The sequence below is a fragment of the Corvus brachyrhynchos genome, unplaced genomic scaffold, assembly GCF_000691975.1.
Source record: "Corvus brachyrhynchos isolate BGI_N302 unplaced genomic scaffold, ASM69197v1 scaffold6, whole genome shotgun sequence".
NCBI classification, from domain to species: Eukaryota; Metazoa; Chordata; class Aves; order Passeriformes; family Corvidae; genus Corvus; species Corvus brachyrhynchos.
Window position 1 is genome coordinate 2698934 of NW_008238632.1, and position 17117 is coordinate 2716050.

Sequence of the window (17117 nt, forward strand, 5' to 3'; positions counted from 1 at the left end):
AAGAATCCTGTTGCTATAAACATAGGCTTAATACTTAAATATTAATATGAAAATAGTGCTATTTTAGAAATGTATTTTAAACTTTAAAATAACCTATGGACAAGATACAGTCGGTTCAAAAGATCAACATTCTTTAACTGCAGTGACTCACTTTTCCCACCTTTTAAAAAAGGGAAAAACTTTTTCCCACCCTGTTCCTGCTACTTGTCATTTATAATAGAAGTGATCGGTCCATCAACTTAACGTTTTTTAGTTTACTTTTGGGGGGGTTTATTTGTTTAGCTGGGTTTTTCTTCACATTTCCCTATTTATATATAGTTTTCTGAATTCCAAGCCTTGCACTTTATATATAATTTATACATCACCTTTGTGCCCATTTAGCTATCATTTCTTAATCCCTTTACATGCAAATAGAAACTACCATCTTTCATGCAACTATGACATTCTTTCATACCAGAGAATTTTGCTTTGGACTGTATACATAAACCATCTGCACCACTTCCATGACATCTGAAAAAATGTTGGAATAGTTATAGTAGCAAAAATTCACCCCAATTATCCAGTCTGTTTATGATAACCAAGAAGAGAAATACGTGTTTTTCACCGTAACAGCATAACCAGTGGTAAGTCTGACTTGACCTATCCTTTTGGAAGGGAAGCAGATGTTAAGAGAATTTCATTTATGCACAGAAGTGAGACAGCAGTGTTAAGGACTGCTAACAGAGGATGATTTATCTTTAACTTTTAAAGGCATTCTCAAGAAAATCAAACCAGATATTAAGACTAAACAACTACAAATATATTTGACCCAAGTCAATACTAACATTTACTTTTTAGAAATTACATTTGTATTAAATTTGCTTATAGGAGGATACAAAAGGAGTATAGCCACAGATTACCAAGAGAATCACTTCTGATCAACAGCTAAAAATGAGGGAAGAAAATGGCCAAAAGATTACAATCAATCACTTCTTGTACATGCCACAAATTTACAAAAAATTCCCTGCAAACCTGTAATAAACCCCTCCCCCTTATTTGAATGAGTTTCAATTCCCAGATAAAGATGAATCAACAAAATTAAAATATTGTGCTGTTTTATTGGTGTAAAAATCACACAATTGCTAGTTCTGATTCTGCAGAGATACATCCATGCAGTTAAACATCTATGATCCCACAGCCAGAAGAAGCCATTAAATAGAATATCTGCTGTTAGTCAGCAATTAATGCAAATTTACATATGAGATCAAAATGTGTGTATTGTACAATATACAACAAATCCTAATACAGTACATCAACCTGAATAGCAGGATACACTCAAGGAACTCTGTTAATAGTGAAGCCTGTCTATATGCCAGAGAAGTAAGGCCTGGAAACAAGATGACAGAAGGTACCCCAGAATTCCTAAGAAGCAAAACTGTTCATTTTTTGTTTTTTGGTGTTTTTTTTTTTTTTTTTTTGTGGGAATTAGAAGTTTATAGAGGTATTGACACATTACTTGACAATACAATTTGTTATAGTGAAGACTGGTGGATGTGATCTGCTATTAAAAGGTAATGTGTGAGACATGCAATTACAGGTGGTGCTTAGATAATGTGCAATTAATGTTTGGGATCTACATCCAACTCTTTTCACAAAAGGGAGAACTAAAAAAGACCTGTTTGATAGACTACCAATTGTGCCATAAATGTTTCTATGCATGCGGCTGAATCAAGATCATGAATGGGTAAAACGTGAACACCTGGCAATCTGTGGTTACATACTCTATAATGTATGCAACAAAAATCACAAAATCCAATCCAGCTGATATGGCAAATAACCTGCAAGAACTCTCCCAACCTGAGTAAGGTGGTGAATTGCAAAGGCTTTCTAGAATCGTGAACAACTTTCCAATTGTGAAAGGCAGCTTGGGAAATAACACTGGCTAATGACAGATTAGTAGTTTGTCTCTTTTCTGGCACAGTAAAATAAATGCCATACTGAATGAAGAGTTTATGTGCTTAGAGGTTAAAATCAACTGATGAGCAACCCTCTTCTGCAAAGATGTTTCAACAGGAAAAAAATCCCACGAAAAAATTCCAGTTGGAAATTTTGGCGACAAACTCTGCAAACTCAAGTCCAACAAAGATCACAGATGCCCACAGAAAAAGCTGTGAGAGGCAGTGTCACATTCAAGGAAAAAGTCAGTTGTTTTCTTTTTTTTTTCTCTCTGTACTGAAATTAAAATACTTAAAATACGGAAGTGGACAAACTGACAAAACTGAACCACAACATTTAATGTAGAATAGAGTGCACTGAGCTAGATGCATGGATATTTAAATAGGCCTTGAAACCAATACCCCTTTCAAAATTAGTAAATTCACAGTTAACGGCAGTAGGCTTAGAGGTGAGAGAAGGGTCGAAGTTGTTCCAGTTGGACTTCCAGGGAGATTCTCTCTTCAAGAACATCCTACAAAAGAAAGATTTTCTACTGACTGTCCACAGAAAATGAGAACTAAAAATTTCCTCATGCAATCAAAATCTGCTTCAGTTTGAGAACTAACTTACTTTCTAGAATCTTGATAACTCCTCCCATGATCTGAATAGAAGACTGGCTGGCTAGTAATTAGTAATTGCTTATCATTGAAAATCAATACTTTGCTCCAAGGTGATGCCATTTAATATTTTTTCCTTTCTTTCAAATCACCCAAACCCAAATTTGTAACCAGAAGCAAACCCAACTATAATATTTCCAAATGAAGTGTAAGATGTTAAGGGGGTAAGCTCTCACCTGAAATAAAAGTATTGGAAACTCACAATTTTTTCCCCCAGTTTTTCCTCTTATGTGAATTTTATGCACCTTGACTCTCATAAACAGTAACAAGTGAAATTCAGGCTTGAGTTTTTAAAATGGTCTAACGTCCATTCTGGACAGTATCTTATTAATTTATGTTTACATTTAACATACTTTTTAAAAATTATCTTGATAGCTAAAATTAGATCTCTTAGGCAAGAAAGATGGCAGGCAAAAGACAGTAAGATGATAGCTGACCTAGATAAACAAATGACTATTGTTGCACTAATTATTAAACTGCAAGTTTTGTATTTCAGATTATTGTATTTGTTTAAAAACATTTACAATTTAACTAAGACTTTAAGGCTTGCTTTTTCCTTCAGAAGGACACAAACCGTTTCAGTTGCTCTTTTCGGTACTGCTTTTAAAGTATGTGATGACCACAACAGATAACTTAGTATTAATAATGTGAGGTAAAATTTTAGTGTAGCTAAAAGCAAATCAATACGTTGAAAAATGTGCATTGTAGTAGCGAAAGCGTCATTTGTAATTTCACAAAGCTTGTCACAAATAGGTATATTCTATTATCTACAAAAATAGCTAAATATTTCATATCAATATTCTCTACTACATTTATCATTGGTTTGCAGAGATGCCTGTTACTGTGCATCACTAACATCTTGCTCTCTGAGGCTTTTCTCTTACACAAAGACTAAGGAATTACCTTTAGTTGCTGCTGTAGTTCACTGTTCAATCTGGCCAAAACAGTGTTGGTTTCCTTGTTACGTCTGATTGATGCCTGAATTGCCTTCTTGTCTTTCCCCACTGATCTGAGAATATATTACAAGTACAGTAATAAGTCATTTTGCCACTTAGCTGAACATCTCACTTACAGTCCCCCTTCTTTAAGTGAGCGGAATCCTCTTTTAAAATTTTTTTTACTTGTTACACTGTTAAATTTTTCCTCATCTGTCTGGTTTGATTAACCATGTTTGTTTGCACAGAAACACACATATGTAAGTTTCGTATATGCACACATAGTTGGTTTCAATCAAAGAGCACGCGGTGCATTTTAAAAACTTGTCATGATCAACTTTCTGAAGGCCCAGCACAGCGAACCACATTCATGTGCCTCAAAGTGACTACTGCAACAGAGTACTTCCATGCTAGGACACACAGACTGCACTTTTTGGACTGTTCATAGCAACCATTTAAAATTAAACACCACATCTTAATACTTCCACCACTTATTTCCAACATACTTGCAGAAGTTAAAAAGAGTTCACACTCCAAAATTCAAAATCTCTTAAAAGTCTCCCAGTAGTAGATGCTTTGGGATGACCTTCTTTAAAAACCAAAAACTTTTAAAATTGTTGAATTAATCTAAATTAAACACAATGAAATTTTTTGCAACTCCTGGAACAGAAAGTGTGTATGCTGTTTAAATGTAAATTTTCCAGTAACAGATGTATTTATATACTTCTTGGGTTACCTAGGAATAGATGGCTGTGAAGCAAGAACAGCAGCTATGACACCTGTTTTCTGTGTATGTTCCTCAGCTTCGGGTCTTAGCTCATCTTCTGATTTTAATCTTCTACGAATAGGCTTCGGTGGTGGAGCAAGTGGGGTAGTGCCTTTACCCTGAAGAGGAAAACACAGCCTATAAATTCTCTGAAACTACACTTTATTTGGATTATAACCTGGTAACTTGTGTTTCATATTCAGTTACTAAGGCAACTGAATTTACAACCCATCAGGTATTTGCTGATGGACATCTAGCTGCATTTTCATAGAGTCTGGAAAAAAACTGAAGTACTAAATCCTACCACATGGTGAAAGGCCAGTAAGTTGCTACACACTGACAAATAACTGTGCAAGCAGAAACACCTCCATACAACTGAGTACTGTAAGCACGTACAACTGAGTACTGTAAACACACAGCAACTCAGAGAACACTTTCCCCCCAGTAATTATATGTCTGTAACCAAATAAAAAGCTACTGTTAATCAAGTTCTGCACTAAACATTTTGATCTGTTTAAAAATTCTGAAGTTACAAGTATCTTAATTTTCTGCTGTCTCAAGAATAAATCTAATCATCATCATCTGCTGCTGCAAAAATTTACCATACACATGCCTATTTCAAGCACCTACTGGGCCTAAGATAACTGGGTTCAACTGGACACATATAAAACTGCTGTTGCAAATCAAAACAGACATTTAATGTCATATACATCAGACAACTGCGCTCTTCTTCCAAGGGTACTTTGCATACCGCACTAGTGGGGACATTAGCAGGTGCTTTGTCGTCAACTCTTCCATCTGCTTTGGCAACTCTAAGAGAACTTGCAGATTCAGAGGGCTTTTCAACCTAAAGGAATATAAACTGTATTTAGAAATCTGCTTCTTAACAAATATTTCATTTGGCAACAACTGGAATAAAAAGTATCCTGTGTTTTGATATGTGAATAGAGTTAACACCTAAAACTCTAGTTCAATTCCCGTTTAGAAACACAAGTCCCATGTCCTGAGGCACTGTATAGCACAAAAGAGGCCGTGGCCTGATCACAAACTGCTACAGCTGTTTCTGCTATTACAGTACCACCGTTATCTATCTGTCACTGCCAAAGGTTAATCCCTCCAATGGAACACATTGTGACTGTTCCCCATCCACCTCAATGCAAAACAATCACCAAGCTTAACCTAAGCAGTTTTCAGTGGCAGCTTAAGCTACCACAGCTGGTTTTGCAATGAGGTACATGGAGAGTGCTCAAATGGGTCTGTGTCACTGACCTTCCTGAACACGGGAAGAAAGAACATGCTGCTGACAGCTGGGAGAACTTTAAAGCACCACAAGGACTTTTTCAAGTGAGGATGCAGAAGTGTCCCAGAGAACTTACAATCTGGATAAAAGCTATAAATTATGAAAGGAGAGCAAGAAGTAATTTCTGCAATAGCAGCTAGCTATGACATTAACACTAAGGCTTCCAAACTTTTAAGTCCTATGTCTGTAGCAGAAAACAAGGTTTTGTAAACATCTTTAATGATAGAAGGACGCCAGAGCTCTATTTCCTTTAGCTGTTTGTCCAATGACTTTGAAGAAAAGCAAAGTAATGGAATTTTAGCAGATGTTTACAATACTTGACAGTCATCTCCTTTATTAAGGCGTGTCTTTATTAAGACATGATTTAAAAATTACCAGCTAGTCATTTGGAAGGCTGGCAAGAATGAGCAGAAAGAAGGTTTTGCCTGTGCTAAGTCTCAAATGCACCAATGCAATTATGTTTGTGCCCATGTATGCTAATAAGCACAAAAATCTTTTCAATTATAATCAAGAACTGATACAAAAACAACTCCTTCTACCTAGGTGTTTGGTGATAACTAAGTAAGTGCTGCAGTGTGCAATGTAATTGCTTTCTAGCAATGGATTGAGACATCATAAAAAACCAAAACAGAACAAAAACCCAACAAACAACACACCACTGACACTAAACAGCAGAAATAGGTTTTAACAAAGTCTCATAACTGCTGGTGGTATTAACGAAATTGACAAGATCTTCCTTTCTACTCACCTGCAAGACTTCTGAGTGCGTTTCAATTTCATCTTCTTCCTCTTTGTTTACACCTGAAACAGCAAATGCCTCAAACTGGCTGAAGTCTGCAAAATTTGGCTGTTCTGGTATTTGTTGAGGTGAGGTACTGGTATGAGCTATTAGGCCTTCAGCATCCACTGGGCGATGCACATGAGGACCTGCACCCTGCAATAAAACAACAAAAACATTTAGGGACAGAATGCTAAAGATTATTTGCCTTTTTAGTGGACAAAAATTTATGTCCCATCAGTAGAACAATGTGCATCTCATGCAAGACATACATGGAGAAATACTTAAGAGAAAAGAAAGTTCAGATATGCTATTATCCAGGGAGTAAGACCAAAGAGGGATGTAATGCAGCACCAGCTAGACTCATTGAACAATAGATCCTTCTGCTGTGACAGAGCCAGCTGGGCCCTGAGGGCCTGATACAGACTCTTTTTCTGTCTAGTTTCATAGGGAAGCATGTAATCTTATGTTTGTCCTTGTACCCTCCTTTCATCCCTCCAGATAATTTCTGAACCCTTGTATATGATTTCTGAATCACTGACTGACTTCAATTGCTGGTAACTCAGATTCTAACAAGCAACTGCTGGTGAGAAACAAAAAAGAAAAGAAATTTTATCTGTCCCATGTCAGATCTGCACAGCAGTTGAAGGATTCAGCTGGCTGAGACAAAAACCAAACCTTTTCAAGATGTGCTTTCTACCAAATCAGCTAACTGAAATCACTCAGACTGGGACTGCAAAGATCACCAAGTCTGTGACAAATGAAGAAGTGGAATCACTCCTTTTGGGAGCATGCATGTTACATAAAATTCTACCCTGTGCCAGACAAATAGAAGACAAACCCTTATTTTGCAAAACTCTGGAAGATGGCTTTTGCAGTCTTTGTTATGGTCTATGCACTAAACAGGAATAGATAATGAAATGTGAAAGGGTAACTTTTCTTTCCTTTCTACAATTCAGAGCTCCAGAGGCACTCATTCCTCCTCAGTATCTACTATCTATCTGGTTCAACTAGAAGCATTTTTTTATTCAGGAAATACTAACATTTGGCTATAGTCTAAGTTTTGCCATCATTCACATCCTGGTGCTTTCAAAAATATATCAAGCAATGATACTCATTTTAGAAATAAATTAAAATTCAGTTATATAAAAATAATGCACCAAGTTAGAATATGATTTTTCAGAAGTGAGATCACCTGTGAAGGCTGTGGTCTTGGAGGCACTGCAGGGGGATAGGCAACAACCCCAGCCTGTTGCTGTCCTGTAAAAGATGCATCACATTTGGCCAAGATTGTTACTTTGTACATTACAGTGCTATCAAATTTTCTTAACTGTCAACATGAAGAAATGTTGCATTTTGCCCACATATAACCTGTCACATTGGGGCTCATAACTGTATTGTCACCTCCTTTCCATCTGGCAAACAGACAAAACCAGGATTAATCAGAACATGGATCTTATCCTTCCCTGTGTTCCAGCTCAAAGTACAGACATAGTCACTCTTCTGGTTTTAGTATCTTAGTCTTTTTTTTTTTTTCCCTCTTTATAAGCTCTTAAGATTTTCTCATACTTTGTGATCCTGAATTTAAAAGTACTGACAAGTCAGAAGTCCAATAAAACTCCTTAAGCAGGAGAAGTGACATTTAATCATTTCCTCTGAAGTCAAATACTAAATACCCATCTCTAATACATCTGATTCCAAAAAGACTCCCCTTGAAAATTTACTGGCAGATGCAATTCATTGGATGTGGGTATACAGCCAGAATATTCTTTCTTGACTTTGCTTCCCACATTCATCCAAAAAACTAGAATGCCAAAATTCAGAATTGACTTCTAAATTAGCTACTTAAGTAAAGTGCAATATAAATTTTAATACAAACAATACAGTAAGAGTGACAACATTTTCAAATTTTTATGCAGAAGCAATGCTTTAAAAACCAACTCTAAATTGCTCCTCTGAGAAAAAAAACATTGTCTGCTTCAGGAATACACGTGCTGAAAAATAATATACACTCAGAACACGGCATATGTACCTGGGGTAACTGAAAAGGATCTGTTCATATCTAAAGACGATGACCGAGAATGAGAAGCATGAGGCCTTGGAGGGGGTGGTGGTGGTGCAGCATTATCTGGAGATGTTCCTGAATGTGATCTGCAAAACACATAAGCTTCTGTAGTGATTTTAGGTGGCTACAACAGAACTAAAAATCAAAAGTTCTTCAAAGCATGCAATTAAAAAAACAAATTTGACAGAGGTAAAAAAGCCTGATTGCCACTCATTTTCAAGATTGCCAAATTAGTTTCAAACTTCCAGTATTCTTTGATTTTACAACTGTTTTTATATTTCCATTTACTTAAATATCCCGTATCCAAATTATTCTTGTATTATCACATGTAATTTATGTTTGGGAAACCAACAGCTTGACACTTTCACATCCCAAACAATGATAGTTCAGGAACAGAGAATACTAAATATGGTAATTCCATCCAGATGGTAGTCACTATAATTTTTAAGATGTAGGCAACATCCTGTTTAGGTTAAATGGGGTAAGTTCAATTTCATAAAAGAAGAATATTGAGTTTCTGTTGGACCTGCCTCCATGTATATTGAGCTCAAGAAGTATTTCAGTGTATGAGACAGCAATTCAATTCTCTGCCTGAAATTTTCCAAATCTATGTACTTGGCAGAATCTTCAGAAATTTTGAGTCATTCTTGGGTAGGATCACCATCTAGTGGATACCTGTTGCAAATTCATGGAGAACACATGCAGAAAGGATAGAAGGATAAATTACTGCAGTAAGTGCCATTTAAGTGGGATTTATTGTATACGGAATTTTTGTACAATTCCTTTTAAAATGTTTGCAGAAGCTTCCTAACTACTCTAATTTGAACAAGACAGATTTACTGAATCACTGACATGAATACAGCTGCTTTTCTATTCAACTTGTGATAAAATCTTTTCTATGACTGACCTCTGCAACATTCTTCTGTAACTACTGTTAAGATGTAAACTAGGAGAGGTAAAAGGTACCCAAATTACATGCAAAACCAGGAATTCCTGGATGTTTAAGTCCAGACAGAAAACTGAGTTATCACAACAGAAAAGTTTATTTTCTTAATATATTCTCTATGGCAATGCTTCTGTAACACTGTGTAACTCTCCGGGTGATGAAATTAGAATCTAATTATACTGACTCCTTGGGTCATCCCTCTAGCTACTACAGTAAAAAAAACCACAAGTAGAATTAAAAACAGGAGAAAGTGGTTTAAGGACAATTCTGAAGTATCATTATCTGACACAGCCTTGTCAGTTTTTGCTTATTGAAAATACAAAGAAGTAGTTTTGACTAATGGTAGGAATAAGGACAATGTCATCTCTATACAAAATTGCAATTGGTAGAAGAGATGCCAGTGGAAGGAAGTAGAAGGGTAAGTGGGACAACAAATTTCCTGTGTGCATACTGCCACAACTAACAGGTCAGGACAGAAGCTCCCTGTGCCATAACGTGGGAACTCATCAGAAAGCTTCATTCATCAGCACAAGTTCAGCAAGAGAACCCAACCCAAAGAGGAAAAGAACATGTTGAAACCATCATGTTGATAGTGCAAAAACATACATAAAAGCACAACAGAATCACATTTTCCATTAAGTAACAATGGAGGAAAGAATTTTTCAAGCTGCTGTACTGACAGGCAAATGGAAATCTTTCTTTGCTACTGAAGTCACCCTAATTATTTTTGTTTTGAGACTTACCTCTGAAACTGATTGTAAGATGGTTAATGGCGTAGCTGGTTTTAATCCTATTCAGGCAGATTTAATGGGAACAATTAGCACCAGCTAGTACAGCACATTCTCTTATGTGAAATTATGCAGTTGTTTTGTGCTTGCATAGCTTTCTTCAATCCCTTCATTTGCACTGGGCCTATGACTGCTCTTTATTTTATATAAATCCATTATTAAAAGAGATTGAATCACTGCCATGGTATTCCTAATTTGTGCTTAATTCTTCTTTTAGGCTACAGTGTTATAACATTCTTCTCCAATAATGCCTAATGGATATTTTTAAAAATACAAAAAACTGCTTTCAAGTAACAGCATGGTCTCGTGTACTTACATTCCCTTGTGTTTAAGGGGAAAGTATTAAGATTTCTGACTGAACATGGAGCTTCACATGGAGCACTCGATTGGCCAATCTCAAACAAATTTTTAGACAACTGTCCTTTTTTAATTTTCATTTTACACACTAACAAAAGCAACATACATTGTTAATGCATTAGAAAACAGACTGTCTCCAGATTCCTGAGTGTTAAAGTAAGGAATCTATTTTGCCATCATTTTGTAAGCTAGTTGTCAAATAACCAGGAGCTGAGAACACGCTTCTTTAAACACCTTTTACTTATTTTTTTCAGTTGCTGCTCTACTTACCGTTGCCGTGTTACAGAATTTCCAATTTGCTCTGGATCTGAAGTGTAAGAGTCCGAACTGCTGTAACCATCTGCTGGGAAAAGAAAGTACAGTTTCATATTTGCTTTGCATCATTAGCATACCCTAACAGACAAAAGTAACAAATAATTTCAAATATCCAACTTGTATTGTTAAAGAAAGGTGTATGTCCTTGTATTGCTTCCCTGTAAGGTATCATCTGGTCAAGATTCAAAGTCTTTGAGTCTGAATAGTTGAAGGATGAAATACAAACCAACTCCACTCACCCAACACTATCAGTCGTTGGTTACTACTGGCATGTACTGAAGAATAAACAATGACAGTAACATTGTATTTAAAATAAAAAATACCAGTTTTATAAACGATAAATTTTTAAACACTTGATTCCATCAATTCAACAACCTAGTGAACATGAGTAAGGGACATCCAAGGGAAAAAAAGCAAGGGGTAGGACATGCCTGATTTTAGATGTGCTGGAGGATTGTCACCAACCTTAGAAACCAGAAAAAGGAAAGGGTATGTACAGTACACAGATGAACGCACAGATTAAGCTACATTCGGACAAGGAAAAGAGAGCACCAAAAGACTCTCGAACTTAGATCCTGTACACAGTAGTAGATCCACATTGAAAGACCATGCTTGCTCATTCTTTCTTTTGCAACTGCTTAGTGAAAACAGAACTCTGCTTGAAAAGTGAGCCTCAGACATGGTCAGGACACTGGTCAGAACGAAGTGTGCCACTGAAACACAGTTCACAAGAGAAGCAAAACACTGCAAGAAGGTACTTTCTAAATTCCTCCTGTATTACAAACCAATCAAAATACTTCTGGTCTTACTAATGCAAAGGACTTAAAATAACAAGTTCTTTAAACTTTATTTTTACTGAAGAAAAGTTCCCACCTTGAAGAAAACAAAAAAAAAGAATCTCAGAAACACTCCAGAGATTCATTCAGGCTACATATAATCTTGGACCTCTCTCAGTATTAGACAAGTGGACTAATCAAATCAAAATAATGCAACATGCTTTGGACACAAGAGATACTGAAAATTGAAAAGGCTATTAGAAGGAAATAAACACTTGAAAAGCTGTACTAAAAATAGAATGTAGACGTCTGTTATATTTTCTTAGTAGCTAAACCAGATAATTTTGTGGTCAACACATTTTCACACATTTTCAGAAAACATGTTGTTACATGGTTTGGAGGAAGAACAATCAAATGCTACTTAGTCAATTCCACTTCATGTACATTACATTTTTCATTCTAGGATTAAAAGAGAAAACAGAAAGATGGAAAAGAGCTGACAAAAATGAACTTTCTTGAGCACATAGGGTAGAAAAACAACTCCAGTGACATCAGTAGAACTTTCTTAATTACTAATTCTAATGCATACTTTATATCAGAAATGTTTCTGTTCTTAGGATAAGTTTATCTCATCTTAGAGCCGCTACTGTCCAGCCAGTTTTCATTCACTGAGGGATATATGAGATCTACATTTTGTGTAATGTAAGAAATAAGATCAGAAAGCACTTTGATACTTACTAACTGTATTTCCAGCTGTAAATTTTACAGATGAACTCATTTTACTTTCTTCTGGGAGATCTGATGGTTTCACAAGTAGTGGGCTAGTAGGGTTAGCATGATCTAGATGGGAAACAAATCTAAATAAATGAACTTAATCAATCTAGCCTTTATTTCTGGTGACAAAGCTTTACATTGGTTTTCTGCCCTTTTCTAAGTGCTGCACTTGAGACTAAAATTGGTGTATTTTAACTCAGAAATAACACTATTACAATGTAAAACTTCAATTTCTCAGCATTAAGAGCTGTGAATCTTCAGCTATTTACAAGGCCAAAGAAATGTGTTGTTGATACTATTTATTGTCTTATGCTGAAGACTCTTGCATGAGTTCCATGACTTTAGGAAATACTGGCACAGAACTGTAAATTAAGATCCCTCTATTCCTCAAGAAAATGTATCAAACCACCTTGCTTATTATTGGCCAGAGTATTAAAAAAAGGCCTGCCAATGCTTCCAATAATAAATTCACTACTTCTGACCGCAGTAGAACAAGCTTTATGAATGCAGGCTATGATCTCCATGTTGAGTCTCCTTCAGTATTTAACAAGGTGACCCAGACATTCTCCTGGAGGTCCAAACCCAATTTTTATCATGATGCTCCTGAACTACTCTCCAAGTAACAATCTCCTAGAGATGGTAAAATCCTCACCGTAGCAAATGGCTGATTCAATCTCTGCACTTACCTGAACAGCAATTCTTAACTCTGAGCACCTCAGTAATGATTCTCGTTACAACTCCAGATATATTCATCTTTCGTGAAGAAACAACCTAACTATGTTCAAGGAAGTGAAGCCAACTCTAATTGTACAAAACTTCCCCAAATTAGTAGCAAGAGAAAATATCCTACCACTTCCAGTTCTTTTAAGCTCCATTTCCTGCATGTGGATTTTGCTTGGAGTCATTCTTATAGGAACTGGGTGCACAATTGCAGTGTCCTGTGGAAGAGATCACAGTTATGTTAACCTAGTTTAAATCACTCTATTAGGAGTCTCTGACACCATGTGAAATTTGGATTTTAAACAAAATTTCACAGATTTAGTTTATCTGCACAGTTCCAGGGAATTGAATATACCCATAAAACAAAAACTCCCTAAGCTGTAGTCTCTGTAATGATAACTTAGCTACTTTAAAAGGGCACTAGAATATGTTTCTATAGGTAACTTCAAGTAGGACCTGAATTTTACCAGATTTCCACCATTTTTGGCACATCAGACATCTGGTACTTTGAGCATATCTTCAAAATAATTTTACAATTTAAATACTGACTCCTCAACTTTACTTACAATGCCTCAAAAAATAATGGCCTCTCTAAACAGTATGAGTAATGCCTGATGAAATAGGACTTCATTGTAATTTCAGGTATTTTCTGGAGTCTTTAAAATAGCAAAAATCTTCTAACCTTCAGTATAATAAGCCCTATGGAACATACCTCTAGATGGGCATTAGCCTTACACTTAGGCATTTGTCATTCAGACCAGGGGCTCCATTTAAAGTACTTTATAGACAATAATTTCCATTTGGTTTGGAGACTGACTGCAGACACCTTAAAAAAATCTCAAAACTCAGAAGTAGCCTGAAAATGCTGAGTGGCTCCTCATGGCTGTCTGAGGATTTTTTACTGTCATCTATATTCAGAATATACAAATGGGTAAGCCAATGACAGCGCAAGAACACCCCCAGTTATATTCCATCCTAGAAATAACAAGAAGTTTCAAAACTACCCTTGTATCAGAATTTAATCTGTTCTGACTACTCAAGTAGATCAATTTCACTAGGTGTAATACATCTACATTGGTATTTTCTGCAACTATTTCAATGACTTTCACTACCCTTGTTGCAAACAAACTTAAAACCACTTTCTAGTCACAGCTCAAACACTCTTGTTGCAGGAAGCTTTTAGGAATAGTTACCACTTTAAAATATACTGCTTTTTTCCCCCTCTGTAATGAGATTATCATGCAAAGATCACTTCTGCTGCGGCTACTTCAGACCTCTGCTGCACTCTAATGTGCAGCTGTACAGAAGTCATGCCTGAAATAGTTAAATAGATTTTACATAATGCATTAATTTACATAATTAACCTAATTTTACATAAAACAACATGTTACCAACTTTGACCTACAAAAGGCATATTATGCTCCCCTACTAAGGGATAAATTTACTGTTTTACTCTTTCCACTCACTTTTTACCTCCAAAGCAGCTACTTTTCCAACTAAAAAAGAACTGGTCTGTGAATTTACTCTTTAGATAGTTATTAACAACTGCTCGAGAAAGCTGATTTTCTCTCCTCTTGGGAAGCAGTAGTTCCATAAATCATTTCTATGCATCACTACTGAAAATGCTAAAACAAAAAGTTTGCCTTCAGCTAAATGAAAATTTGTCATGAATTGTTCTTATTTTAATAAGGAAAACAAAGACTCTTACCCCAAAGTCTGTTACCTTAGCAAGTAACAAAGATGCTCACCATTCTTTTCTAGACTATAAGCATTTCAAGAAAAGGACTCAAGAATGTGATTGGCCAGGAAAAAATCTTGCATTCCCAGTGAATTTCTCTTTATACCTACACAGAAGCATATACTCTGTACAAGAGTTTTTCATATACCATCACTGCTCTACTTTTCAGATTATCAACATATGAAAAAATTCAAACCTCAGATTCCTGTCATTTGCTAATTATGTGTGAAAATAAATTACAGTCTTATTGTGGAAACAAGACAGTGATAGCTTGTTACTGTCAAGCATTATACACAGTAAGTAACAACTATAAACTGATTTACATTGTTTACCTCATTAAAACAAAAATACAGTATATTTAAAACAAAATCTCAGATCAAAGAAGGCTGGGTTTTGCTTTACATAGGACATTTTCACTTGTTTTGAAAGTTTGCTAAAGGTTAATTCTGAGCATGGGGAATAGCGCAGTTTGAATTCTAGCTTTCAGCATCTAGAAATGCTATTTCTACATGAACATCAGAGTTAGCTTTGACACTGGAGCTCTGAGGTATTGAAAACGTATGTATATTTATGTATTGTATCTTTTCAGAAGTGACAGGTTTAACAGTAAAAGCAGTTAAATGTGTATTATGTACACCTATAATATTTTGTTACAGAGTCACATGGACACCAACACTGTAATTAATTAAATTAAAATGGACACTCAGTGGTAATTAACGATGTAAAAAAAGCAGGATGAAAGCAGCAGCTAAATACTGCATTTCTAATGCATTTCAGAACTGCTTTAATGTCACATGCTGAAAAGCTTAAAACCAGCAGAACTTGAAACACTGTAGTTTATTTCTGGCTACCAAACTTGGCAAGACACTTAACTACATAATCCTTCAGAGCGCTCCTCACTGAGTAAAGCCTTAGAACACCACAGGTTTAGCTGGAGAACTACTAAAAGCCTTATTAATAAGTAACTTGGTAAAAACATTTGGAATATGAAATACCACACCCATTAAAGCCCAGTAGCTTTTTTTCACAGAAGTTGGCACTGGTTTTGTGCAAATCAGGCTCTGCAACTTGAAAAAACCAAAACAACACCGAAGACAAAATCTACAGCAGAACTGCTTTATCACAGGGCGTGGCCCTTGCATTGACTTACACATTTTTTCAAAAAAACATTATGTTTAAATTATTTGTGTATGACAGATTTTGACAGCAGTGTTGTATTAGGTCAAAATCAACAGGAAAAAAAGTATTCTTTGCAATCAGAGATTAAGCAGTACTAGAAAATTTATGTTCCGAAAATAAGCAAACAAGCTGAGAAGCCTGCCACCATTCCCCAAAATGCAGTCCATGGAATCATGCATAACAGCTAAATACAATGAATGGAAATTCAGTGTTAATAAAATTAATTTCAAACAAGCAAGCTAAGTGATTGACTTACAGGATCAGCTGGTGCAATGTTAGAATCAAATTGGGTCAGAGTTTGTGAGCTTGAAGAGCGTTCGCTAAATGTCTCCCACTGCTGAACAGACAGAGGAGAGAAGTCAGCATGATGAGGAAGATGGGAGTAAAAGATCACTGAGGAGATTTAGCATAGTAGTTCAGAGGTTGCACTGGAAAGTACTGTATTTGCACAGGAGAGTACGTCACTTGGGAAGCACACTAATATATATTAAGCATTTCTATTTCAGTCTGAGATTGTTTCGGAACCAAGTTTGTTATCTGTCAATATTAATCTTTACATCAGATTTTCTAATGAAGATACAGGTGCACAGGCAACCCAGAAGTACCTTCAGAGTTCATGGTTGCCAATGAACACCATACAAGGAAAAGAACTGGTTAAGCCATTCGTATACTTTATTATACTTATTATATTTATACTTTTATTCGTATAAAAATCAGAGACACATTGTGTGCATTTGTAGTCATAAAATCCACAGAAAGGTTCCTCAGCTTTGTTGCTGCCAAGTTTCAAACATATTTGGTAAATGCTGATTTTCTTACAAAATCCCAGACAAATGAACAGTGAGCAGAGTACTCCAATCACACCAGTTTAGCTTGCCAGTGCAACCCCCAAGAAGTGATTCTAAGCTGTAAAAGAGCATTTTCACAAGTCTAAATCACTGACAAGGCAAAGAATTAAATTCAAACATACTGTTGTGATTGCTAAGAGCAAATAAGTCAATTTCTGAACAATTTTATAAGATATGGGCATGCTGTATCAATACATGGCTGTCAAGAATCCTCATGCAAACTGAGTCAAGTTACAGCCAC

General features: G+C 35.9%; 1 protein-coding gene across 4 annotated transcripts in view; it reads right to left on the reverse strand.

Annotated features, from left to right (window-relative positions):
- Nucleotides 1-825: 825 nt before the first annotated feature.
- Nucleotides 826-17117, reverse strand: part of REPS1 (RALBP1 associated Eps domain containing 1) — a 45873-nt gene continuing 29581 nt past the window's right edge. For 2 of the 4 annotated variants that reach the window (XM_017737258.1, XM_008635980.2), the window contains exons 9-19: nucleotides 16285-16365; nucleotides 13242-13329; nucleotides 12356-12457; nucleotides 10797-10869; nucleotides 8403-8521; nucleotides 7566-7630; nucleotides 6341-6526; nucleotides 5044-5139; nucleotides 4263-4411; nucleotides 3495-3600; nucleotides 826-2446 (exon numbers count right to left, since the gene is read on the reverse strand). In XM_017737258.1, the coding sequence (XP_017592747.1) occupies nucleotides 2378-2446; nucleotides 3495-3600; nucleotides 4263-4411; nucleotides 5044-5139; nucleotides 6341-6526; nucleotides 7566-7630; nucleotides 8403-8521; nucleotides 10797-10869; nucleotides 12356-12457; nucleotides 13242-13329; nucleotides 16285-16365 (1134 nt within the window). In that variant the 3' untranslated portion in view covers nucleotides 826-2377. The remainder of the gene's footprint in view (nucleotides 2447-3494; nucleotides 3601-4262; nucleotides 4412-5043; nucleotides 5140-6340; nucleotides 6527-7565; nucleotides 7631-8402; nucleotides 8522-10796; nucleotides 10870-12355; nucleotides 12458-13241; nucleotides 13330-16284; nucleotides 16366-17117) is intronic. The other 2 variants (XM_017737259.1, XM_008635979.2) reach the window with 2 other exon arrangements.